The sequence below is a fragment of the Ursus americanus genome, chromosome 6, assembly GCF_024610735.1.
Source record: "Ursus americanus isolate L20-20 chromosome 6, mUrsAme1.1.p, whole genome shotgun sequence".
Classification (NCBI taxonomy): Eukaryota; Metazoa; Chordata; class Mammalia; order Carnivora; family Ursidae; genus Ursus; species Ursus americanus.
The window spans coordinates 34,263,248-34,289,651 of NC_142132.1; the positions used below are offsets into that span (position 1 = coordinate 34,263,248).

Sequence of the window (26,404 nt, forward strand, 5' to 3'; positions counted from 1 at the left end):
GGGTATTTGACTTTAAAATGAAAAAGTGATCATTTCATTAACTTAACTAGATAGATATGCTTTGAGTAATGATTAATTTTATTAGCAACAAAAACTGTTCTGTTTTGGTTTTAGTCAAAGAGCAACTTACTTACAGAAATCCATTAAAAACATCAAGGTTTTTTCCACTCAAGGCATCAATCTTGAATGGCCAAAAGATTTTATATCCAGATGGATTCTGTAAGTTTAAAGACAATGGGACGATTTCCTATCCAAGATTTAATTTTTCATTTTTAGTGTTTGCTTTAGTGTTTCAGCACGATATCCAATTATTTAAATTTTTAAAACATATGATAAAAAGAAAACTGTCATAAAGCCTCTCAAATGTCCAGAATTATGAAAACAGGATCACAAACTGTACTAATCCTGGCTTTTAAAATCTATTCAACCAAGGCTCTTGGGGTATACTTTATAATTTCTCTATTACATAATAAAATACCTGCTGAAATACTAATATGTATCTATTAACAAGTATAGACATGGTACATATTCACTTAAAAGGAGGAAAATATTCATATGGTATAGTTTCAGACCAAATACTTTCAGTTATCTTCTCCACCCACAAAGCCTCCCCTTCCCCAACTGCAACTTCAGTCAATTTACATTTTGTAACATCTATTAAGATTCTGCATGACTGATATGTAGCATACCAAGTGATAAATTAGTCTGAACACAAACATTTCAGACTTTCTTCTACAGGACTACTACATACCTGATTTTTCATCTTGTACTTCAAATTCTGCACCAGCAGATCCCAAAAGTGATGCCCCATGCTGTAACAATCTACATATATCAAATCTGTCAAAATTCAATCGATCTGTAGTAGGTGAATCTTCCATAGCACTTTCTGAAGTAGATTCTAAATGAGGTTGAAAAATATTTAATTCGATCATAAAGCCAAAGTGTAGAATGAAAGAGAACAGCATTACTTGGGGTGGTTGTGTAACATTTTTAGAAAAGTAAAAGGCAGAGGAAGTAAAAAAAGCTATTGTGGATTTATTTATGATCAAGTCTTACTTATGAATAAACTATTTAGTTGGTGACTCCCCTTGTACAAACTATCAGAATATCAGTAAGTGTACTTATAGCTGCTTTTCACTGCAAAAGCACATTATTATATGAAGAAATGCATCCCATATTGAAATATGTATGTTAAATATCGTATGTATCAGGACGCCTCGGTGCGTCAGTTCCAGGGTCCTAGAATCGAGTCCCACATTGGGCTCCTTGCTCAATGGGGAGCCTGCTTCTCCCTCTGCCCGCTGCTCCACCTGCTTATAGGCACACACTCTCTCTCTCTCTCTCTGACAAATAAATAGAATCTTTTTTTGCGAAAACAACTATATTGTCTCCAGTTACTGTTTAACTGTTTGAAAATACTACCAAGGTAACAGCCTGAGTTCATCATAGTGCTAATATGGAAAACAAACATATTCAGAGGAATATATTCATATATAAGCTAATAAGCACCATTCATCCCTGTATCTATGGAATATCTATGACACAAAGCAACTCAGGTAACCCAGGTAACAGCCTGAGTTCACCATAGTGCTAATCTGGAAAACAAACATATTCAGAGAATATATTCATATATAAGCTAACAAGCATAATTCATCCCTCTAAGGAATATTTATGACACAAAGCAAATATTCATTCAATAGGACTCCTCATAATATGTGCAAATTATAATCTCCTGGTAAACTGCTAAAATTATATATCCATCTGAGGCCTAAAAGTAACGTAAAATGTTTTATATTCCTCCCCAAAAAAGGTTATGCCATTATAAATTTTTAAATATATTATAATCGTTCATTGACTTAATAGTTTGTTTAGCTAGTACTTGCACATAATTCATTTATTAAACGAAAGTATAATTATATTTTAAGTTTTCCAGTGATGACAAGCAATCTTACCATAAATTTTAGTGCTGGTGTAACCGTTTCGTAAAAAGAATCTGAGTTTTAATATGTCTGTATATACCAAAATAAGCAGGGAAAATAAGCTAAAAAAGAAAAAGCTCCTTTCTAAAACAAGTTACAACTCCTTCTGGTTATATATTTCACTTGATGAGAGAGGACAAATTAATAGTTCCTCAACATAAAAGGTGCCAGATAAGTAAAGCAAAAATTTTAGACAAGCTAAAATGTATGATAATAGTGATGTTATCAAAGTGACTTGAAAATGAAATCAGGTTGAATCACATCAAATTTTCACTTAAGGGATGCCTGGGTGGCTCAGTTGGTTAAGCGTCTGCCTTCCACTCAGGTCATGATCCCAGGGCTTTGGATTGAGCCCCATGTCAGGCTCCCTGCTCAGAGGGGAGCCTGCTTTTCCCTCTGCCTAATGCTCCCCTTACTTGTGCTCCCTCCCTTCCTCTCTCTTTCTCTCTCTGACAAATAAATGAGATAAAAAAAAATTTTTTTCCACTTAACTAAAATGTATATCTTAACAAATTTTTTGAAGCAAATGTTCATTTTTAAATATTGTTGCAGGCAATCAGAAAAATAATTTCCACTACAAGACATCTAAAGGACACATTAGAAACTAAAGATTCCCCCCTCCAAATATCCATACATAATTGTGCTTAAATTTAGAAAATAATTACACTATTCTCACAGCAACAAGAAAAAACACTGCTTCAAATATTTATGCTGCATTGATTTAGTTTCTTTTTCTTAGGATGTAAATTCTTGAGGGAAGCAATGTCTTTAAATCAAGCATACTGTACAGTTAATAATTTAAAAAAATATATATGAAAACATAGTTTATCTAGTAGTTTTTTAAAAGCATCACTGAAGAGGAGCCTGGGTGGCTCAGTCGGCTGTCTACCTTCAGCTTGGATCATGATCTCAGGTTCCTGGGATTGAGCCCCACATCAGGCTCCATGCTCAGCAGGGAGTCTGCTTCTCCCTCTCCCTCTGCCCCTCCCCACCCCTTGTGCGCTCTGTCTCTCAAAATCTTAAAAAAAAAAAATGGTGAAAATCACTTTATTCATTGTCACTTGCCCTGACAAAGCTGCACCTGAAAATTAAGTCTTTAAATTAAAATCAAAATTATTAAAATATAAAATGTATAGTTAATTCTATAGGTAGATTTTTACTGCAAACTACTTTTATCACTCAACAGCACCTTGTTTGGTTCTTGGTATTGGATTCCACTCAGGTACATTTTTCACTATAGCTTCAACAGCTTGTCCTGCTGCAATCCGGGTATCCCAATTTGTACTCCTCAAATATATCAATACCTTAAAAAATTATAAGATAAAATAATTATACCAAAAATATTATTTGTTCAAAGTAACCAGAACAGAGAAATATAAATTTACTTGTTATTAATTTATAATTTAGCAGCCATCAGACTTTATATAAAAATTTATATAAAACACCTTGGAATTATTAATATCATTTACAAGATTCTATCATTCACAGGAAATATCACCATGCCTTAAAAAACAGGAAACTTTTAGTTAAAAAATAATTAAGTACATTTAAAAAATAACCTACCTTTTAATATAGTAAAAAGCAGAATGTATATTCATTTAGTCCTATTACTTAATACAACGGGTTAAGTTGTAAAAATTAGCAGAAAGACCAAATGAGTTCAGCAGGATTGGAAGATGTAAGATCAACAGACAAAAATCAACTGTTTTGCTAAATACTTTCAATAAACAATTTGAAAATAAAATTTTTAAAATCCCATTTATACTAGCACCAAAAAGTATAAAATACTTAAATGTAAACTTAAAGTACAAGACTCATATACTGAAAACTAAAGAAAAATTCAAAAATACCACTGAAAGAACTAAAATAAGATCTAAATAAACAGAAAGACACCTCACCTCATGTTTGTGGATCTAAAGATTTAATACTATTAAGAGAGTAATACTCCCTCAATTGATCTACTGATTCAACAAAATTCCTATCAAAATCCCAACTGACTTGTTTTGCAGAAATGGGCAAGTTGATCCTAAAATTTATATAGAAATGCAAGGGACCCAGAATCACCAAAACAATCTTGAAAACGAATAACAAAGTTGGTACACTCACACTTCTTGATTTCAAAACTTACTACACGTGAACAGTAATCAAGACACTGTGGTACTGGCAAAAGGATACATAAATCAATGGATTAGAATTGAGAGTCTAGAAATAAAACTGTCTATGGTCAACTGATTTTTTTGTTTTTTTACTCAGAAAATGTTAGTCACCATACAGTACATCCTTAGTTTTTGATGTAGTGTTCCACAATTCACTGTTTGCATATAACACCCAGTACACCATGCAATATGTGCCCTCCTTCATACCCATCACCGGCCTATCCCAGTCCCCTACCCCCCTTCACTCTGAAGCCCTCAGTTTGTTTCCCAGAGTCCACAGTCTCTCATGGTTCATTCCCCGTTCTGTTTACCCCCCCCTTCATTCTTCCCTTCCTTCTCCTACCGATCTTCCTGCTATTTCTTATATTTCATAAATGAGTGAAACCATATGATAATTGTCTTTCTCTGCTTGACAAATTTCACTTAGCATTATCTCCTCCAGTCCCGTCCATGTTGCTGCAGATGTTGGGTAATCATTCTTTATGATGGCTGAGTAATATTCCACTGTATATATGGACCATATCTTCTTTATCCATTCATCTGTTGATGGGCATCTTGGCTCCTTCCGCGATTTAGCTATTGTGGACAATGCTGCTATGAACATTGGGGTGCATATGGCCCTTCTCTTCACTATGTCTGTATCTTTGGGGTAAATACCCAGTAATGCAATTGCTGGGTCATAGGGTAGCTCTATTTTTAAATTTTTAAGGGACCTCCACACTGTTTTCCAAAGTGGCTATACCAACTTGCATTCCCACCAACAGTGTAAGAGGGATCCCCTTTCTCCACATCCTCTCCAACATTTGTTCTTTCCTAGGTTGTCAATTTTTGCCATTCTAACTGGCATAAGGTGGTATTTCAATGTGGTTTTGATTTGAATTTCCCTGATGGCTAATGATGTTGAACATTTCTTCATGTGTCTGTTAGCCATTTGTATGTCATCACTGGAAAAGTGTCTGTTCATATCTTCTGCCCATTTTATGATTTGTTTATTTGTTTCTCGCGTATTGAGTTTGAGAAGTTCTTTGTAGATCTTGGATACCAGTCTTTTATCTGTAGCATCATTTGCAAATATATTCTCCCATTCCGTGGGCTGCCTCTTAGTTTTTTTTACTGTTTCCTTGGCTGTGCAGAAGCTTTTTATCTTGATGAAGTGCCAAAAGTTCATTCTTTTCTTTTTTCTCTTGCCTTTGGAGATGTGTCATGAAAAAAGTTGCTGTGACCGATGTCAAAGAGGTTGCAGCCTATGTTCTCCTCTATGACTTTGATGGATTCCTGTCTCACATAGAGGTCTTTCATCCATTTGGAGTTTATCTTTGTGTATGGTGTGAGAGAGTGGTCAAGTTTCATTCTTTTGTATATAGCTGTCCAATTTTTCCAGCACCATTTATTGAAAAGACTGTGTTTTTTCCACTGGATGTTTTTTCCTGCTTTGTCAAAGATTAATTGAGTCTGTATTCTGTTCCATTGGTCTATGTGTCTGTTTTTGTGCCAGTACCATGCTGTCTTGGTGATCACAGCTTTGTAGTATAGCTTGAAATCCGGCAACGTGATGCCCCCAGCTTTGTTTTTCCTTTCAACAATTCCTTGGCAATTCAGGGCTTTTTCTGGTTCCACACAAATTTAAGGGCTGTTTGTTCCAGTTCTTTGAAAAATGTCACTGGTATTTTGATCGGGATGGCACTGAAAGTATAGATTGCTCTGGGTAGCACAGACATTTTAACTATGTTTATTCCTCCGATCCATGAGCATGGAATGCTTTTCCATCTTTTTTTGTCTTCTTCAATGTCTTTCATCAGTGTTCTGTAGTTTCTAGAGTATAGATCCTTTACCTCTCTGGTTAAGTTAATTCCGAGATAACGTATGATTTTTGGTGCAATTGTAAATGGAATCGGTTCCCTAATTTCTCTTTCTTCAGTCTCAGTGTTCGTGTATAGAAATGCAACTGATTTCTGAGCATTGATTTTTGTATCCCGCCACATTACTGAATTGTTCTATAACTTCTAGTAATTTGGGGGTGGAGTCTTTTGGGTTTTCCATATAGAGAATTATGTCATCCGCAAAGAGAGACAGTTTGACTTCTTCTTTGCCGATTTGGATACCTTTTATACCTTTTTGTTGTCTGATTGCTGTTGCAAGGACTTCTAGTACTATGTTGAATAATAATGGCGAGAGTGGGCATCCTTGTCGTGTTCCTGATCTTAAGGGAAAGGCTTCCAGCTTTTCCCCATTGAGAATGATATTTGTTGTAGGCTTTTCATAGATTGTTTTTATGAAATTGAGGAACGTACCCTCTATCCCTACACTCTGAAGGGTTTTAACAAGGAAAGGATGCTGTATTTTTTCAAATGCTTTTTCTGCATCAATTGAGAGGATCATATGGTTCTTGTCTCTCATCTTATTAATGTGTTCTATAACACTGATTGATTTGCGAATGTTGAACCACCCTTGCATCCCAGAGATGAATCCCACTTGGTCATGACGGATAATCCTTTTAATGTACTGTTGGATCCTATTAGCTAGGATCTTGTTGAGAATTTTGGCGTCCATATTCATCAGGGATATCGGTCTGTAATTCTTTTTTATGGGGTCTTTGCCTGGTTTGGGGATCAAGGTAATACTGGCCTCATAGAATGAGTTTGGTAGTTTGCCTTCTCTTTCTATTTTTTGAAACAGCTTCAGGAGAATAGGTATTATTTCTTCTTTGAATGCTTGGTAGAATTCCCCGGGGACTCCGTCAGGTCCTGGACTCTTGTTTTTGGGGAGGTTTCTGATCACTGCTTCAATCTCTTCATAATTAATCGGTCTGTTTAAATAATCAATTTATTCCTGTTTCAGTCTTGGTAGTTTATAGGTTTCCATGAAGGCATCCATTTCTTCCAGGTTGTTTAATTTATTGGCATAAAGCCGTTGATAAAAGTTTCTAATGATCCTTCCTATTTCCTTGGTGTTGGTCGTGATCTCTCCCCTTTCATTCATAATTTTATTAATTTGGGTCCTTTCTCTAATCTTTTGAATATGTCTGGCCAGTGGCTTATCGATCTTATTTATTCTTTCAAAAAACCAGCTTCTAGTTCTGTTGATCTGCTCTACTGTGCTCCTGGTTTCTAATTCATTGATCTCTGCTCTAATCTTGATCATCTGCCCTCTCGTACGTGGGTTAGGCCTGTTCTTCTGTTCCAGCTCCAGCTTCTTAAGGCGAGAATATAAAAGGTGCATTTTAGATTTTTCTATTCTTTTGACTGAGGCTTGGATAGCTCTGTATTCTCCCCTTAGGACTGACTGCCTTTGCAGCATCCCATAGGTTTTGGACCAATGTGTTTTCATTTTCGTTGGTCTCCAAAAATTGTTTGATCTCCTTAATTAGCTGGTTTACCCAATCATTCTTGAGCAGGATGGTTCTTAGTTTCCAAGTGTTTGAGTTTCTTCCAAATTTTTCCTTGTGATTGAGTTCCAGTTTCAAAGCATTGTGGTCTGAGAATATGCAGGGAATAATCTCAGTCTTTTGGTATCAGTTGAGACCTGTTTTGTGACCCAGTATATGGTCTATTCTGGAGAAAGTTTCATATGCATTTGAAAAGAATGAGTATTCTGTTGTTCTGGGGTAGAGTGCTCTGTATATATCTATGAGGTCCATCTGGTCCATTATGTCATTCAAAGCTCTTGTTTCTTTGTTGATTTTCTGCTTAGGTGATCTGTCTATTGCTGAGAGCGGAGTGTTGAGGTTCCCTACTATTAACGTATTATTATCTGTAATAATAATACTATAACGTATTATTATTAACATATGTCTCTTTATTCTGGTTAAGAGTTGGCTTGTGTATCTAGCTGCTCCCCTGTTGGGGGCATAGATATTTATAATTGTCATATCCACTTGTTGGATACATCCTTTAAGAATAATATAGTGTCCTTCTGTAACTCTAACTAGTCTTCAGTTTAAAATCTAACCTGTCTGATATGAGAATTGCTACCCCAGCTTTCTTTTGAAGTCCACTGACATAAAAAGTGGTTTTCCATCCCTTCACTTTCAGTCTGGATGTATCTTTAGGTTCAAAATGAGTCTCTTGTAGACAGCAAATGGATGGGTCATGTCTTTTTATCCAATCTGCAACCCTGTGGCACTTTATGGGAGCATTTAGGCCATTCACATTGAGAGTAATTATTGAGAGATATGATTTTAATGATGTCATGTTGCCTGTGAAGTCTTTGCTTCTATAGATTGTAAACTTCTGTTCTGTATCACTCTTGGGGTCTTTTTACTTTTATAGAACCCCCCTTAATATCTCACGTAGGGCTGGTTTAGTGGTTATGAATTCCTTCAGTTTCTGCCGATCTTGGAAGGTCCTTATCTCTCCATCAATTCTGAATGACAGCCTTGCTGAATAAAGGATCCTTGGCTGCATGTTCTTCTCACTTAGTGCTCTGAATATGCCTTGCCAACTTTTCCTGACTTGCCAGGTCTCTGTAGATAGGTCTGACGTTATTCTGATATTTTTCCCTCTGTACATAGGATTTTTTTCCCCGTGGCCGCTTTCAATACTGTATCCTTGGATCTAATATTTGCGAATTGCACTATGACGTGACGTGGTATAGGCCTGTTCTCATTGATCTTGGGAGGGGTCCTCTCTGCCTCTTGGACACGAATGCTTGTTTCCTTTGCCAGATTAGGGAAGTTCTCAGCTACAATTTGTTCAAATATCTCTTCTAGACCTCTCTCTTTCTCCACCCCCTCGGGGATGCCGATGATTCTGACACTGGAACGTTTCATTGAGTCAGTAATCTCCTGTAATCTACATTCTTGAGATTGGATTTTTTCGAGCCAAGTTTCCGTTTTAACTTTCTCTTCTACCATCCCATCTTCCAATTCAGTAACGCATTCTTCTGCCTCATTTACCCTGGCCGTCAGAGCATTCAGTTTAGACTGCATTTGATTCATAGCATTTTTAATTCCTGCCAGATTCACTCTCATTTCTGCCTTTAAAGATTCTATATTCTCCTTAACATTTTCGTTAATATTTTTTTCAAGCCTACACATCATCTTGACCATTGTTACTCTGAACTCCATTTCTGATAATTTGGTTATATCCATATTCATCAGTTCCGTGGCAGAGGCCACAGTCTCGGTCTCCTTTCTTTGCTGAGGGTTTCTCCTCCTCGTCATTCTAATGAGGAGAGGTTGTGGGGATGCACAGAGCCCAAATTATTGACCAGGACCCAGGCAGTGTGCACTTGTTTTATAGGGACCTTAGGGATGTGGGCTTCTTGATTTTTCAGCCTGCCTTCTGGGGGAGGGAGGGGCCTGCCACGCTGATACTCAGGCAACCCTATTTGGGTAGAGTTGCCCTGTCCCCTGCAAGGGGGGATGGGGATGGGCACAATGTGAACCGTTATTTCCAGGCTTTTGTTCTCTGGTGGCTTTCCCTGGCAGTTTTTTGTGCCTCTTCTGAGAGTCAGAGCAGCAGTGGCCGTATCCTAGCCTTTGTCTCAGAACAGAGAGATCGCAGTCCGCTCTCCACTGAGCTATCCTGGCCACTCTAACTCTGTTTCCGTCGGTGCTGCTAAAAACCCCACAGCATCCCGGGATGTGCGCCCCACAGCCACTCTCCCAGCCCTTGCTTCCAGGGCTGGCACGTCTCTGTCCTTTGTGCTTCTAACACTGCCAGCCGCCCCCGGTTCCCACGTGCGGTTCTGAGCTCTCTGTTTCAGTGTCGTTTGCGCGCGCTCTGGAGCGCCAGTTTTCCGTCTGGTTGCATGCACGCTCCCGAGCTCCTGGGTTCAGTCTAGTTCGAGTGTGCGCTCCAGAGCTCCGGTTTTCAGTCTGGTCACACGCGCGTTCCCGGGCTCACGGTCTCAGTCTGCTTTCTCGTAGGTACCAGTCCACGAGTCTGGCCCACTCCCCAGCGCAGGTGGCTACTGCTTCCCGGCGCCCGAGGACAGCAACTCCCTCCCTCTTCCGTTTATCTTCCGATATCTGTGCACAGATTCACGGCTCCCTGCTTTATACCTCAATACGCAGCGCTGGAGACGTTCATTTGTAGAGATCCAGATGTATCTTCCTGTGTCTCAGGCTGATTTCGTGGGTGTTCAGGATGGTCTGACAGACATCCACCTCGATTCAGGGGACCAGCTGAAGAAGGGGTCCCCTACTTCTCCACCATCTTTTTCCCCCCATCAACTGATTTTCAACAAGAGCGCCAAGACAATTCAATGGGGAAAAAATGGTTTTTTCCACAAATGGTGCCAGGGCAACAAAATAATGATTGTGAACCCCTACCTAATAACACACACACACATACACAGCCTCAAAACGAGCCATAAGTCTAAAAGTAAGATCTAAAGCTATACAATTCTTAGAAGAAAACACAGGGGTAAATCTTTGTGACCTTGGATCAGGCAAGATTTCTTAGATATGATCCCCAAAAGCACAAGGAATATGAAAATCAAAATTAATAACTGACTAAATCAAAATTAACAGCTTTTATACTTCAAAGGATACCATCAGGAAAGTGAAAAGACAACCACAGACTGGAAGAACATATCTGCAAATGAAATACCTCGTAAGGAGCTTGTATCCAAAATATATAGAGAACTCTTACAACTCAATATTAAAAGAACAAATATCCCACTTAAAAATGGGCAAAGGATCTAGAGGCGCCTGGGTGACTCAGTGGGTTAAGTGTCCATCCAACTCTTGATTTCAGTTCAGGTCATGATTTCAGGGTTGTGTGATCAAGCCCACACTGGGCTCCACATTGGGCATGGGGCCTACTGAAAATGCTCCTTTCCTCTCCCTCTGTCCCTCCCCCCCCCCAAAAAAAGAAGAAATGGGCAAAGGATCTGAAGAGACAGTGCTCCAAAACAGATACACCAAGGGTCAATAAACACATAAAAAGATGTTCAACATCACTAGTCACCAGAAAAATGCAAGTCAAAACTACACTGACATATCACTTCACACTCACTAGTATGGAAATAATCAAAGTCAGTTAATAACAAGCATTGGCAAGGATGTAAAAAAAAAAAAAAATCAGCTCTCTCATACACTACTGCTAGGGATGTAAAACAATGGAGCCAGTTTTGAAAATAGTCTGGCAGTTCCTCATAAAGTTAAACATAGTTAACTATATGATCCAGCAATTCTATCCACAGGTATAAACCCAAGAGAAATGACAACATACACCCCACACAAAAACTGGTACATGAATTTTCATAGCAGCATTACTCATCAAAGGCCAAAAAGTGGAACAACCCAAATGTCCATCAACGGATAAACAGATGTGGTATATCCACGTAATATACTCACATTCCAGCTATACAATGGAATATTATTTGGCAATAAAAAGGACTTAAGTAATGAAACAAGCTTCGATATGAAAGAACCTTAAAAATACTATTTTAAGTGAAGGAAACCAGTCACATTTATATAAAATTTTCAGAACAGGCAAATCTACAGGCAGAAAGTAGATTAAGCGTTGCCTAGGACTACGTATGGGAGGGACAGTGATGGAGAGTGACTGCTAATTGGCATGAGGTTTCTTTTTGGGGAAATAAAAATGTTTTAAAATTAGATTGTGGTGGGGCGCCTGGGTGGCACAGCGGTTGGGCGTCTGCCTTCGGCTCAGGGCGTGATCCCGGCGTTGTGGGATCGAGCCCCACATCAGGCTCCTCCGCTATGAGCCTGCTTCTTCCTCTCCCACTCCCCCTGCTTGTGCTCCCTCTCGCTGGCTGTCTCTATCTCTGTCAAATAAATAAATAAATAAAATCTTTAAAAAAAAAAATTAGATTGTGGTGATGATTGCACATATCTAAAATCACGAGGGGCACCTGGCTGGCAGAGTGGGTGGAGCATGCAACTCTTAGTCCTGGGATTATAAAGTTCAAGCCCTACACTGGGTATAGAGATTAGTTGAAAAAAAAAAAAAAATCTTAAAAAAAAAAAATCCTAAAAAAAATCTTTAAAAAAGTAAAATAAAACAACTGAATTGTACAATAAGCAGTTTAAAAAAAACAAAACCAAAAGGCAACAGGAAAACACTGAGGAGATAGAAAAGAGGATAAGAGGTGAGAAGGTACAAAAGACAAACTTTGCCTCTTTTGGAATTATTTGATGACAGCCAATATGCCAGGATCTACATTAAGATGACCAGAACTGAGAAGACTGGAAACCTCTTCTCAGTTCAGCACAAATTAGTTCTGCTCACTGTTTCCAGTTTCAGCTCATTCAGTCCCCCATCTTTTCCCCTGGTGTGAGAAGAAATGGGTATGCCTCTCTATGCCCCTACCTTACACATGAGTATAATAGTGTCTAATATGCATCCTTCTCCATTCTGAGAACATGGAGCCTGTGGATATCAAATCACTGTCTCTTCATCTACATATTGGGTTAGAAAGTCCTGATAATATCTAGGTGGTAAATATACTGGAAAAGACAGTTACTGTCAGCCCTCATGGTGGGAACCATATCGTACAGATTTGTATATTCACAAGTAAAACTCCTACTCATATGAATCAAGAAGGGACAAATGAGAATGAAAGGAGGCGGTAAGGCGTGCCTGGGTGGCTCAGTCAGTTAAGCATCTGCCTTTGGCTCAGGCTGTGATCCTGGGGTCCTGGCATCGAGCCCCACATCGGGCTCCCCGCCTGCTTGGTGAAGAGTCTGCTTCTCCCTCTTACCCCCTGCTCATATGCTCTCTCTCAAATAAGATAAAATCTTGAAAGGAAGGGAGGAAAGAAGGGAAGGGAGGAAGGAAAGGAGGGAGGGAAGGAAGGAGGGAAGGAAGGGAGAGAGAGGGAGGAAGGGAGAGAAAGGGAGAAAGGAAGGAAGGAAGGAGGGAAGGGGGGAGGGAGGGAAGGAAGAGAGGGATCTTGGGATTTCCATATTGCTCCCCAACCCTATCCTTTGTTCCTACCCTCCTTTCCACCCAAGCCCCCCAACACACAAAGCACTCCAGTTTTTACTTCGTATGCCAGAAAAAAAATTTTTTTTAAGATTTATTTATTTAGAGAAAGAGAAAAAGAGAACACATGCATGCAGGGGAAGAGGGAGGGTTGGGGGTAGGAGCAAAGGGAGAGAGTCTTCAAGCAGACTCCCCACTGAGGGCAGAACCCACACGGTGCTTAATCCCATGACCCACGAGACCACAACCTGAGCTGAAACCAAGAGTTGGACGTTCAACTGACTGAGCCACCCAGGTGCCCCTGCGTGCCAGAGAATTATTAAACACATGGAATGTGTTGCTTACCATCATCAGGCACACTTCTACAAGCTCAGAGTTCAGTAAAAATACAGCCATTGCTTAGGGAAAGAATAGGGGCTAATATTATGAAAACACTGATTCACCAAAGCAGAAAGCCTCCACTTTCAAAACAGGTGATAACTTAAAAGGTAATAACTAGCTTTTCATATATTTCAATCATTTCCCATGAGTACTCAATCCATTTGAAGACTGCCAACTATGATATAATTACTAGCCGTTAAGAACAAGTCAGACCACTAACAAACTAGATTAACAACTTAGTGCATTACCAAATTGGGTCAGATTCAAATTTGTGCCACAGGCAAAAGGTTGTATATTGTCAAATCCCTTAGACAATTAAACCTGATGTAAAAAAAACCCCGAAATATTTTAAATCTTGTGACAAAAAAGAAAGACCAAATTAAAAAAAATATCTGGAGAAATAGTAAGATATTTAATGGAATTTGAAGACCACAAACTGCCACTAAAATAAGACAATTTCTATTGTTATATTCCTATCCACAGACAAATTTCTATAATTGCGTTATACTAAAAGAAAAAAGTTCTTACTTTAGATAAAAGATTATTTAGTTCATGGGGATGAAGCTTTACCACTTCTCCAAGTTGCTGTGCAGCAGCTTTTCTTGTAACTGGAGTAGTGCCAGTATCCAGTAAGATAAAAAGACGGTCAAGCCTAAAATAACAAAAATATAATGATTATTTTGAAATGTGTTTCCTCATAGGTGTAAGTTTAAGTCAATAAATGTATTGAGCACTTATGAATGAAGACCTATTCTAGGGCTGCAGGAGAATCTCTACTCTCAAGGAACTTGCAACTGGGGGTAGGGTAAGTAGGAAGGCAAGTACACAAATAATTAGAATACAGGGTACAATAACACACGTGTCAGCAAAGAAATACAAAGTGCTCTGAAGAGTGGGAACAGAGGGAGCAAATACTATATCCCTAACTGTGTAATACTGAAAAGGCTTCATAAAATAAATGGTGTATGAGATGGACCTTAAAGGTCAACCATGAAAGTCTTGGTTCAAGAAAGCAATGGAACGGGAGCTCTATTTTAGGAAGATTAATCTGGCAGCAGTGTGAAGCAAGAAGTGTAATGGAAGAAAACTTTTAGAAAGTTTTAGACTAAAAGTGCAGACCTAAACTGCCATCACGGCGAGAAGTCTAGAAAGAAGTTGGGAGAGGGGTGCCTGGGTGGCTCAGTCAGTTAAGCAGCTGCCTTTGGCTCAGGTCATGATCTCGGGGTACTGGGATAGAGCCTGACATCAGGCTCCGTGTTCATCGGGGAGTCTGCTTCCCCCTCTGCCCCTCCCCCTGCTTGTGTTCTTTCTCCCTCAAATAAATAAATAAAATCTTTTTAAAAAAAATTTTTTTTTAATTAAAAAAATAAAAGAAGTTGGGAAAGAGGCTGCAGAGGATTAACACACATGGTGCAATAATGAAATGTCAAGAAAATTAAAGGACTCTCAGACTCTGAATGTTAGAAAATGAAGATGTCATTTTAAAAAATGGGAAGACCTGGTGGAGAAAATATTATGGGAAAAGATGACAAGTTTACTAGTGGTGGGGACAGGATAGCTAGGAGAGACCAAAAAGGATAGCTGGAATAGAGATGTGAAGTTCAGGAAGAGTTGAGACTAAAGTCATTTGTACAGAAGTGACAAATGTGGCAATAAATAAGATCTCTGAGGAAAATGTTTCCAAAGGCATATAGCATAATGGCAACAATTCTAGAGCCACGACACCACAGTTCAAATTGCAATTCTGCCATTTATCCAATGAATAAAGCTTGGAATAGTATCATAATGCCATAATAGGTAAGAAGTGGAACCCTGTGTTACTGTCATTTTGGAATACAAGAAAATCCTAAGGTTTTAGAAAGGCAAAGTCACAAGTAACTACCACCAACTAACCACGTATCATAATATAGGTCTAGCTTTCCTTTTTTTCTTTTTTAAGATTTTATTTAGTTATTTGACAGAGAGACAGCAACAGAGGGAACACAAGCAGGGGGAGTGGGAGAAGGAGAAGCAGGCGTCCCGCTGAGCAGAGAACCTGACGCAGGGCTCGATCCCAGGACCCTAGGATAATGACCCAAGCAGAAGGCAGTCTCTTAAGGACTGAGCCACCCACACGCCCCAGGTCTAGCTTTCCTATCACACTCCTAATCAGGCTCAAAAAAGCAAAGTAAATGAAGGTAATGAAAAGAAGGCAGCTTCATACTTCATATACGGAATAAATGGGTACTTAAAAAGATGGAGGATAGGGCGCCTGGGTGGCTCAGTCAATTGAGCATCCAACTCTTGGTTTCGGCTCAGGTCATGATCTCAGGGTGGTGAGATGGAGCCAGAGTCGGGTTCCACACTAAGTGGGGAGTGTGCTTCTCCTCTCCTCCTGCCCCTCCCCACCACTTGCACACGTGCACTCGCACGCTCTCTAAAATAAATAAATCTGTAAAAACATTTTTTAAAAAGATGGAAGATGACAAGGGGCAAAGTTATACTGACTGCCCAATCCTATACGAGAGGAGATTTAGTGAACACATTTTCAAATTTTATCTAATGAGGAATAGAAAGGTACCAATGAAGCTCATATTTTACTTCTGGGATTATTTTTCTACCACAAAGAGCTAAAAAAAATTACACAACAAAGCTCTAAAAGTCTTTTATAAGAAAAGATAAACCTTTAAGAGGCAGATGAAATGGGCAGGATTGTTCTTTTCTTTTTTCTGGTAGTATTTATCAAACTTCTAGTCACTAATAAGCACAAAATCATTGTAAGTAGTAAGAAACAGAACTAAAATAGATCTTTCTTGTTCAGGAACACTAACTGTACTATGAAAAGTTTTTAACTGCTTCAGAACAAAACACTAAGAGGTAAGGTTCAAATTTATAGTTAAGGGTATGTAGGAAGGACAAATTTCAAGAAAAATATGTGAGGTAATAAAAAAGCCAGTAGCATAAAGCAGAGTAATACAACACAGTTTCTGCTTCCAATATACTGAATGGCATACAGAGTGATTATAAAGAAATTAATTTTTATAAGACATGCAAAAATTAATTTACTTTATATATACACTATACATAGACACATCCCACCTGCTAACACAATATTTCTCCTTATTAATTCAAGGCTATCTAAATACTTGCCTTTACCCATTCATTCATCAGGTTTTGCTACAGGATTTGGTGAACAGTGACTCAGAGATTGTGGAAGAGAAGGGAGAAAAAAATTTTTTGACAGCTGGTGTTATTTGAAAGTTCTAAGACTAAGTCAGACACAAATCCCTTCCCCATAAAATGATTTCCCTCACCCATCACATATATAACTCTCAGAATGCCCCTTGAATTACTTTCATTTTTAAATAGAGTTGTGATGTTAAAGTTCATGAGAACCATCTCTGAACCTCCACAACAAACATCTGCACATTGCCATGACCATATGATTTTGTCCATGAAATTTGCAAAAAGAAATTTCAAACATCTGGGATGCCTTGGTGGCTCAGTCAGTTAAGTGTCTGTCTTCAGCTCAAGTCATGATCCGAGGGTCCTAGGATCGAGTCCCGCATCGGGCTCCTTGCTCAGTGGGGAGCCTGCTTCTCCCTCTGCCTGCCACTCCCCCTGCTTGTGGTATCTCTCGCTGACAAATAAATAAAACCTTCAAAAAATAAAATGTAAAAAAAGGCTTAAAAAAAAGAAATTTCAAACATCTATGAACAACTTTCTATAATTATCAAGACAAAAATTCATTTTAAATATACTATATTATTAGTTAGGGGTGTCTGGCTGGCTCAGTTGGTAGTGAGGCGACTCTTGATCTCATGGTCATGAGTTCAAGCCCCACAGTGGACATGGAGCTTACTTTAAAAATATATATATATATATTCCGGGGCACCTGGTTGGCTCAGTTGGTTAAGCATCTGCCTTCAGCTCAGGTCACGATCTCAGGATCCTGGGATGGAGCCCATGTCTGGCTCCCTACTCAGCAGGGAGTCTCCCTCTCCCTCTCCCTCTCCCCTCTGCTTGTAGTACTCTCTCTAAAATAAATAAAATCTTTAAAAAAAATTTTTTTCCAATTATATGGCAGCAAAATTACCAAAAATTAAATCAGTTTTATTACAAAGAATAGGTTAGTCTTAGGTTAAATTTATGCTACTATTAAGTGGATCTGCTGCATGTATTCTTCATAACAATATCAGGCTCTTGGGGCATCTGGGTGGTTGATTTTGGCTCAGGTCATGATCTCAGGTTGTGAGATCCAGCCCTGCGTCTGGCTCCATGCTGGGCGTGGAGCCTGCTTGGAATTCTCTCTCTCCCTCTCCCCCTCCTGATCTCTCTCCCTCTCCTGCTCTTTAAAAAAAAACAAAAAACAAAAAACAAAAAACAAAAAAAGCCCACCTCACACTATTGGACTCTCTTATATGTATACAGTTCACATAGGTTTAGGACTTTTCTATAGAAAACTGGGGCAAAATGAAAAACAAACTAGACTGGAAGTTAGGAGACTTTTAAAGGTCCTACTTCCGTCACATGTTGGAGGACTTAGGGAAGTTTACTTAACTTCACTTAACCTCTTACTTTGGAGGGTAAAACTAGATAATTTAGGCATATTTTAGTTTTGCATCATTGTGAGTTTTCTTCTTTTTTCACTTTTTTTTTCTTATGTAACATAACATTTGTCGTATCTTTGACTTATTTGATGCCAAGTTCCTTAGACTGCACCTCTGGAAAGATTTCAACTACTACATAATTTTTTTTTCTGTAACAGAGATTCTGCATTTTTTTAAAGATTTTATTTATTTGTTTGTGTGTGTGAGAGAGAGAGAGCACGCGCGCACCCACGCACAAGCAGGGGGAGCAGCAGGCAGAGGGAGAAGCAGGCTCCTCGTCAAGCAAGGAGCCTGACACAGAACTCAATCCCAATCATGACCTGAGGGGAAGGCAGATACTTAACCGACTGAGCCACCCAGGAGTCCCAGATTCTGCTCTTTTGAGCAAAAGCAAAACTGGCTGCAAAATAAACAGCATAAGGAAGTGACAATACTAACCTGTTTATAAATATGTGTGTAAAAGTTAAAAGAAAATGGACAGTTTCCAAAATTCTCCCCAATCATTTCCACTTACCTCAAGCCCCAATTACCATTCCTTATTCCTTAAAAAAGAATGGACTACTTACTTCACTGAGTAGATCTCTAGGCTTTGGAACACAAATTATCTCAAGTTCTCTCCTCACTACCTCTAAAGATTGCTCTTTACACTCACCCTCTCTATTTCAAATGGAAAGACTATCCTTACTCTTCTTCAAGGCTTAGATATTGTCCCACTGTTTCCCTGATATCATCACCTTCTATCCTCATTCAATTATCCTTTTTCTAATACCTCAAATCACTGCCTTATTAATCCATTCCCTTCTACCTTCAAATATGCAGAGCTCTGTCTCTAAAGAGGAATTAAACTACTTGACCTTCATCTTCTAGCACACTTTTTCTTTTTTACTGTCAAGCATCATGAATAAGTGTTTAAAATCACTTCTTTATTTCCTCACTATACACAATTTAATCCTTATCAGTCAAGTTTCTGTTCTCTTCAACTGAATGGCACACCTGATGGTCACCAATGAACTTGTAAACTCCAAATCCAATTTTTTTGGTTATGTCCAATTTTCTTGACTCTTCTACGAAATCTGATATCAGCAAGTACCCCATTTTTAAGATACTTTTCTTCCTAAGTTTTCACATTATATTACCCTGTTCTTCTCTGAATTCTCAATTCTTTCTCTGGAATCCCTAACTCTTAATGTGCACATTCTCCCATATCCAATCCTTGGCTCCTCATCTCAGGAAACTACATTATTTGTTTAAACTATAACACAGTACAAATCATCCCCAACTCTAGTCCATCTGGGAGCCAAACTTTCAACTGCCTGGGGCACATAACTCCAAAGTAACATGATCTTATTGCCAGATTTACTTCCTAAAGCATCTTTTGATCTAATTATTACCTTATTCTAAAGCTGTCAATGGCTCATCATTACCTATCAGATGGTAATCAAAAACAAAAAAGTACCTCCCAAACAAGGACCTTTTTGATTTTCACAATTTCTTCTGTACCATTCTCTCCACTTAGAATGTCTTTTCTTGGCTCAATTCTTCAGCTAAATCCCATCCATCAAGATTTAAAGTCCTTTACCCTCTTGAAACCATCTCAGACTGCTGTATCATAGAGATGAAGTCCTCTTCTGAAATCTACATGAATTCTCACCTTGAATAACCATTTTGGTATTTGTTAAGCTGTTTTGTTGCATCTCTTACACTAATTTGTCACATGATGCCTTATGTTCATGAGGCTTCCCCTCCTTCAATGATTCTGTTTGTCTGCCACAATACTTTGCATCATGTCTCAGCCATGTCTTTGCTCAGTATTCAAATAATTCTTTAGTTGCTATTTACTATAATTAAAATTATAAAGGAAAGTGCAAGTTTCTTGGGGCCAAGTTTAAGCATCATTTTTAAGCAAAGAAAGTGTGTGCTAAAAAAAAAAAAAGTGAGCTATATTAGAATTTTTTTGTTTCCTTTGAAAAACACCCTAATCTGTAATAGCTGTATTATGTAAAAACAAGTTATAAAAATAACAGAACTGGGGGACCTGGGTGGCTCAGTCAGTTAAGTGTCCATCTCAGGTCATGATCTCAGGGTCATGAGGCCAGGCCCTGCATCATGCTTCACACTCAGCAGGGAGTCTGCTTGCAATTCCCTCTCTCCCTCTGCCCCTCCCCCCCAACAAGCTCTCTCTAATAAATAAATAAATCTTAATAAAAACAAAAACAAAAACAACCAGAACTGATGCTTAAGGTAATGTTTCAGTAAGTGATAAGATCAGCTCAGCAGTATTTCAGCATTCTGAACATCAAGGCAGTTATACCTGTTTCCAAAGAGCAAGCTGAGAAAGAGACCATGAAGTAGGCACTGTATTCCTTCAAAAATCTCCACCCTTCCTAAACTTTCCTTTAGTCCCCTGCTACCCAGCTTCATTAGAACCACACTCCAGGCCAAAGACCTTGACTCCTCTCTAACCTAATGCTGATCCTGTCTCACAGCCACACAGTTCCTCATGCCTCTCCTTATGCAAAGCCTTTTGTCCCAATGCAGTGTCATGTAACCTCTGCTCCTCCAGCAGCCAACTGTCCTGGGGGTAGCAGATCAGTTCACTCTCTCACCTAATCCAGGCCTATTTATCCTCACCATCTTCCACCTTGGTGGTAGCCAAACTTGCCTCCCTGAATAGAGGAATGGGGATACAAGAATACTTCTTTGGTTTTTTGGAGTTCTCCCTTCCTCTATCCAGAACAGCAGAATAAACACCACACAAGGGGAAGAACAAAGGTATGAGCAGACCAGGATCTGACAAGAGGGCAGTCTGACCTGTTACCCCACGGTAGCCAGCTATGAGGCAAGCAGGGTAAGCATCAGGGCCAGGACACAACGGAAAAGGCTGGTACAGTGAACTGGTGGGGGAGGGGAAAGGGCATGAGACAGGGTCAGTATTGTGTTGGGAGGGCAGGTAGGGCCCTTGGTGAGGGAGGGGTGTGACAGAAGCTAGGTGGTCAGAAGAGAAAGGAAGTTAAAAGAAGGGCTAATTGAGGAAACACAGTACTTACCACAATACTTCTTTTGGCTAAAACTTCTCTTGCAGAACAGCTAGTAGGAAAAAAATGCCATTCTTCATTCTTTGAAGGATAGACAGATGGAGGAGAATGAGGTAATAGATGTCAAGCTGTATGAAAGGTACCAAAGACTGGAAGAATAATTTAAATAAAATATAAGGCAATTGACAATACCTACTGGTTAAGAATTTACTGGTAAGAAATCTGGCCCATTTTCAATTTGGATTTTAATTCAAACAGAATTTTATACAAGACATGATTCATGTTTTGTTTACCAACCTGTGACTTCAGGCAATTGCTCTAAATGACGAGAAAAACAAAAGAATATATGGAAGTTTGCAGAGATTATGCTGGCAGCTGCAATCTAACCCCTCATCTCTTCAGCTGTTTGCATTATGATAATTCGTGAAGTAAAGATATAAAAGGATACAGAAAGAAATTACAGGTATTTTGAGCTATGTCCTAAGTTACTATTTCATCATTAATAAACAAATATATGTTGCACTGCCACTCCTAAACCATTTGAAGAAAAAAAAAAAGAAGATACGGCATGCCTGGCTGGCTCAGAACATGCAACTCTTGATCTCAGCATCATGAGCTAAGCCCCATGTTGGGGGGCAGAGATTACCTTAAAAAAAAAAAGTATAAATATAACTTCTTCAGTCTATTTCCGACCTCAATATTCTCAGAATAAATTTAAACTTAATCTCTTTGAAAAATAGTATAAGGTCAACTAGCAGAATACCTCACAAGGAAAGCTTTGTAACCTTAACTATCAGTCAAGTTTGTCCATTTTGTTATGCATTTTTTTACATTTAACAAAAGTACAGTAAAATTTAAAACAGAAACTATTTGAACTTTTTTACTTGTCTGTGTGACTTAGGGAATAGGAAAAGAAAGTAAATGTCTAATACAAACACTGTATTAAGTCTCACATATTATCATTAAACAAGAAAGTTATGGTCAAAAGAAAAAATTTCCAAGAAATTCTCTAGACCAATGTTTTTAAATGTATACCTTCTAGTTCATATTGTGGGTAATTTGAAACCATGCTAATGTTATATTCTTTAAACAAGGAAGATCACTTTAGGACACCACACAGTACACTGAGATCAATATGAAGATGTGAAACCACAGCAAAGCCAGGTGCAAGGCCAGGTGCATGCTACAATAAACTGCATTCCCTCACTACCACACTAGAACATAATTCCTTACAATAGGGACTCTAGGGGCACCTGGATGGCTAAATCGGTTAAGTGTCTGCCTTCAGTTTAGGTCATGATCCCAGGACCCTGGTATCAAGCCCAGCATTGGATGCCCTGCTCAGCAGGAAGTCTGCTCCTCCCTCCCCCCACCATGCCTGTGCTCACACTTTCTGAAACAAATAAATAAAATCTTTTAAATTTTTTTTCTTAAACGGGGAATCTATTTTTGTTCTCTGCTGTTTCTCTAGTGCCTAGAACATAGAAAGCATTCTACAAATACTCATTAAATGAATGCTGAAATAGTACAACCAAACAGTTATTTCCTTTAGGACATTTTTTTCTAACCTCTACACTTGATCCACCCATCAAGCTACAGCCTTTTGCATGACTTTATCTTAAAAAGAAAACCTAGGTTCTTCAGAAGAAATATCTGTTATTTTAAAAGTTCACACAAAATTGTGCACTTTAAAATGGTTAAAATGATGAATTTTGTTATGTGTATTTTATCACAATTTAAAAACAACAAAATGCTTTATATAAGTACTCTGAGGAATAAACCAAAGAAACGGGGAGGAATTTACCATACAGACTGAAATATAAAAGCTATATACCTCTTCTACCTTTCCTAGCTTTTTTGTCCCTTTTTTAAAGTATGAAATATTTGACATATTATTATTTACAATAGTTCTGTCATTCCTATAATGGATTGAAATGAGCAGTAATGGCCTAACAAACACAAGAAACCTGTGCTGTCTTAGAGATCATCAAGATCATTTTAGCATTTTCCCTGTCAGTAGGAAGGATCCACTGGAACTTCCCCCACATTAAGAAACTTCCTTGTATTTGGTAGAACAGGACTACTGAAACAATGTTTCTCTGAAGTATCAGCAATACAGAGAGAATTAACAAAACTGAGCAAAGTTCTGATCAAATGTAGCAATTTGTTTCTTCCATAAGAGGGTGTGTTCCCCTTTCCAGAAACCTTTCTGAACTCTGCATTATTTTCAAATGCAAAAGTGTCACAGACCTGAGAAACCGTTTCTAATAATGCAGTCAAATCAAAACTACTGTCTAGACATTTTAGACATGATCTTTATAGCTTAGGTCACTAAGGAAAAATTCTCTAAGTTGTATTTTTTTTAATTTATATGATCAAGGGAAAAGTACGTTCCTATTAGCTAGTCAATGTACAATAGTCACCTCAGCCAATTATAGCAAAGGTATGAAAAACAACCTTAAAAAAAAACAACACAAAAACCTGTAAAAAGCCACGGTACTCAACGCTGTCACAAATTCACCATCTTCTGTAATAAACATATCTTAACAATGCTTCTAAGGCTGTCTTTACTGTTGATGGCCCAACCCCAACCAAGTGATAAATGATACTGGAGAAAGGCTCACAAAGCAAAAGAGCAGTATTCAAAGATTTAACAGTTATTACTTCAATAGTTTGCAAGCAACACTGAAAGCTGTAATATATATTAGTGTTTTTGCTGAGGTTGGGTTTGCGGGAGCAAGTGGCTAGTTGAATGAGCTTCGCTGACCTTCCAGCATTCACATCTTAACAGCAACATTGTTCTCTACTCCTACATTTGTATACTTGTCTCTTATTAAGGGTCTAAATGAGTCCACACATTTTCCAGTAATACTTCACTGCATTTTACTGAAAACTTCAAATGCTATAACTATATTTGGAATTTTAGAGAGTTTCAAAGTTTGTTTACAAGATTTAACTCTCCCACAAATCAAGAGTTGACCATGTATTTGATAATTTTGCCACATTCTTATAATTCAAAGTATGGTAAAACTAGACCTTTATAAAACTATATGCAAGGTCCGAAAAAATTGATCACACAGAGTGCAAAGTTGTATTATATCCAATTTGCATTATAAAAGGCCACACTATCACAGAATTCAATATGCTATACACTTTTAAAAAATAGTTCTGATAACATTATGTTTTTAAAATTCTAATCCTGGCAAATATCAAAGGTATAGTTAAAGTTTGTCTTCTTAGGGAAAAACTATAGCTGAACTATAAGGACTCACTGAAAAACACTGGAAATGTTCTACTACATACATAAACTAGGATAAAATCCTGACAGCTATTAAAACAAGAAACAAAGTCACTCGTTTGTTTAAAAAAAAAATGCGTAGGGGCGCCTGGGTGGCACAGCGGTTAAGCGTTCGGCTCAGGGCGTGATCCCGGCGTTGTGGGATCGAGCCCCACATCAGCTCTTCCGCTATGAGCCTGCTTCTTCCTCTCCCACTCCCCCTGCTTGTGTTCCCTCTCTCGCTGGCTGTCTCTATCTCTGTCGAATAAATAAATTTAAAAAAAAAATCTTTAAAAAAAGAAAGTGTGTAGAGCACCTACTAGGAGCCAAGCACTCTCCTGGAAAGAGAAAGATCAGACATGTTCCCTTATCTCCAGAGTGTATGTAAATCCAAGCAGGGAGAACAATTAAACAATTATAAAATATACAATGAGTGATGGAAGTACATATTGGCGCAAATAACTCAGATGAAGTAAAACCAGAGAAAGCTTCCCAAAGTGACGTATGAGCTTAGACTCCAAAACTAAGGTTGTACTAAAAACTAAGGTTAGCCAGATTTGGGGAGGGAGGTGGGAGGGCAAGAAAGAAATGTTCCAGACATAAAGAATAGGAGGTGAGAATACAGAATCAAAATGAAAGGGAGAGAGTTATGCAGGGAACCTGACACAAAGTGAAGCTAAAAAGGTGAAGCAGGAACTAGTTCACAAAGAACCTAGTAAGGTAAGTCTGTTAAGGAATTTGGACTTTATGCTAAGACAAAAGAAAACACCTAAAGGTTTTAAGGGAAAAATGACATTAAAATTTGCATATTAGCAAAATATGGCTGAAGTGAAGAATAAATTAGAGATGCCATGGGAGGCAGGAAGAGCAAATGGCTGCTTTTGCAGGTGTCCTGGATCAGAGATGATGGTGGTATGGAACAAGACTGTGGTAACTGGTATGGTAAGAAAGAAGACTGGCCGGAGAAAGATGAGAAAAAATAGACTAACAGGATTGGATTTGGTAACTGGCTGGATGGGGCGGGGGGGGGGGGGGGGGGGGGGAGGAGAGAGGGAAAAATCATTTATTATTCCCAGATTCCTGAACCTGGGAATTGAGGGAATGATGGTACAAACTAACCATTTCCCTTCTATTGGAAATATTTACAAGGTCCTAAAAATATTCCAGGGCAAAAGAATATTTTAGATTTGATTCTGGCAAATATGATTTGTATCTCTTGAGCTATCTTCAACCTATTCCACATAAAATATAAATATTCAATTGAGTCTGTATTCTACAAGCATACACCAACAAGAAAGTAAATTCCACTAGTAAAGAAACATGCTTAGTGCATGGAGAAGACCGGCTTGAAATTCAAGTTTGCTATTCAAAGTGAATCTTTCTAATTAAAAAAAACAAGAACTGACAGTATCCCCAAAACACAGAAGGTGCCTCAAAAATGTCTTTCTTGAACCATCATATTAGCAAAATATACACAGGAGTAGTTTTTAAATAAAACTATGACAGGCTTTTTAAAAAAATAATTTAACAGGATTTTGGCAAAGAATCTACATAAAAAAGAACCCTGCTCTTTGAAATCCAATGTCAAGAACAAAAGGCAGTGGCTTTCAAACCCCACTCATTCATTCAGAAATTTACATACCCTAAACTTCTGAAAACAGATTAGCATAGGGCAGCAGATTAGTTTCTCTTTAAACACTTTCATTTTGTCTCTATAAAACCATATCCAATACTGTGAAAACAATCTGCTCTAAGAGAAATTTCAAGAGCTGATCTTTTTTTTTTTAATTTTTTTTATTAAGTAAACTCTCCACCCAATGTGGGGCTTGAACTCACGACCCCTAGATCAAGAGCCGCATGCTCCACCAACTGAGCTTTCCAGGCACCCCAGGAGCTACTCATTCTCTTAAACATTGTATCACCTACTGAACAAATCTCATATTAAGTTGCAGTATCAATGTATTTATAACATATATATATATTTATATAGGAGGTAACAAATGAGAAGATACACCTTTCAATATTCACAAAAAGTTAAATTACCACTTTATTCTCTCAATTTTATATATCACAAAATAAGACTTTCCTCA

The 26,404-nt window shown here is 38.3% G+C and overlaps 1 protein-coding gene across 1 annotated transcript in view; it reads right to left on the reverse strand.

The window, feature by feature from the left end:
- Positions 1 to 26,404, reverse strand: part of BTAF1 (B-TFIID TATA-box binding protein associated factor 1) — a 116,347-nt gene that overhangs the window by 88,538 nt on the left and 1,405 nt on the right. The window contains exons 2-4 of the mRNA XM_045810056.2: positions 13,942 to 14,065; positions 3,169 to 3,283; positions 752 to 898 (exon numbers count right to left, since the gene is read on the reverse strand). Of these exons, the coding sequence (XP_045666012.1) occupies positions 752 to 898; positions 3,169 to 3,283; positions 13,942 to 14,065 (386 nt within the window). The remainder of the gene's footprint in view (positions 1 to 751; positions 899 to 3,168; positions 3,284 to 13,941; positions 14,066 to 26,404) is intronic.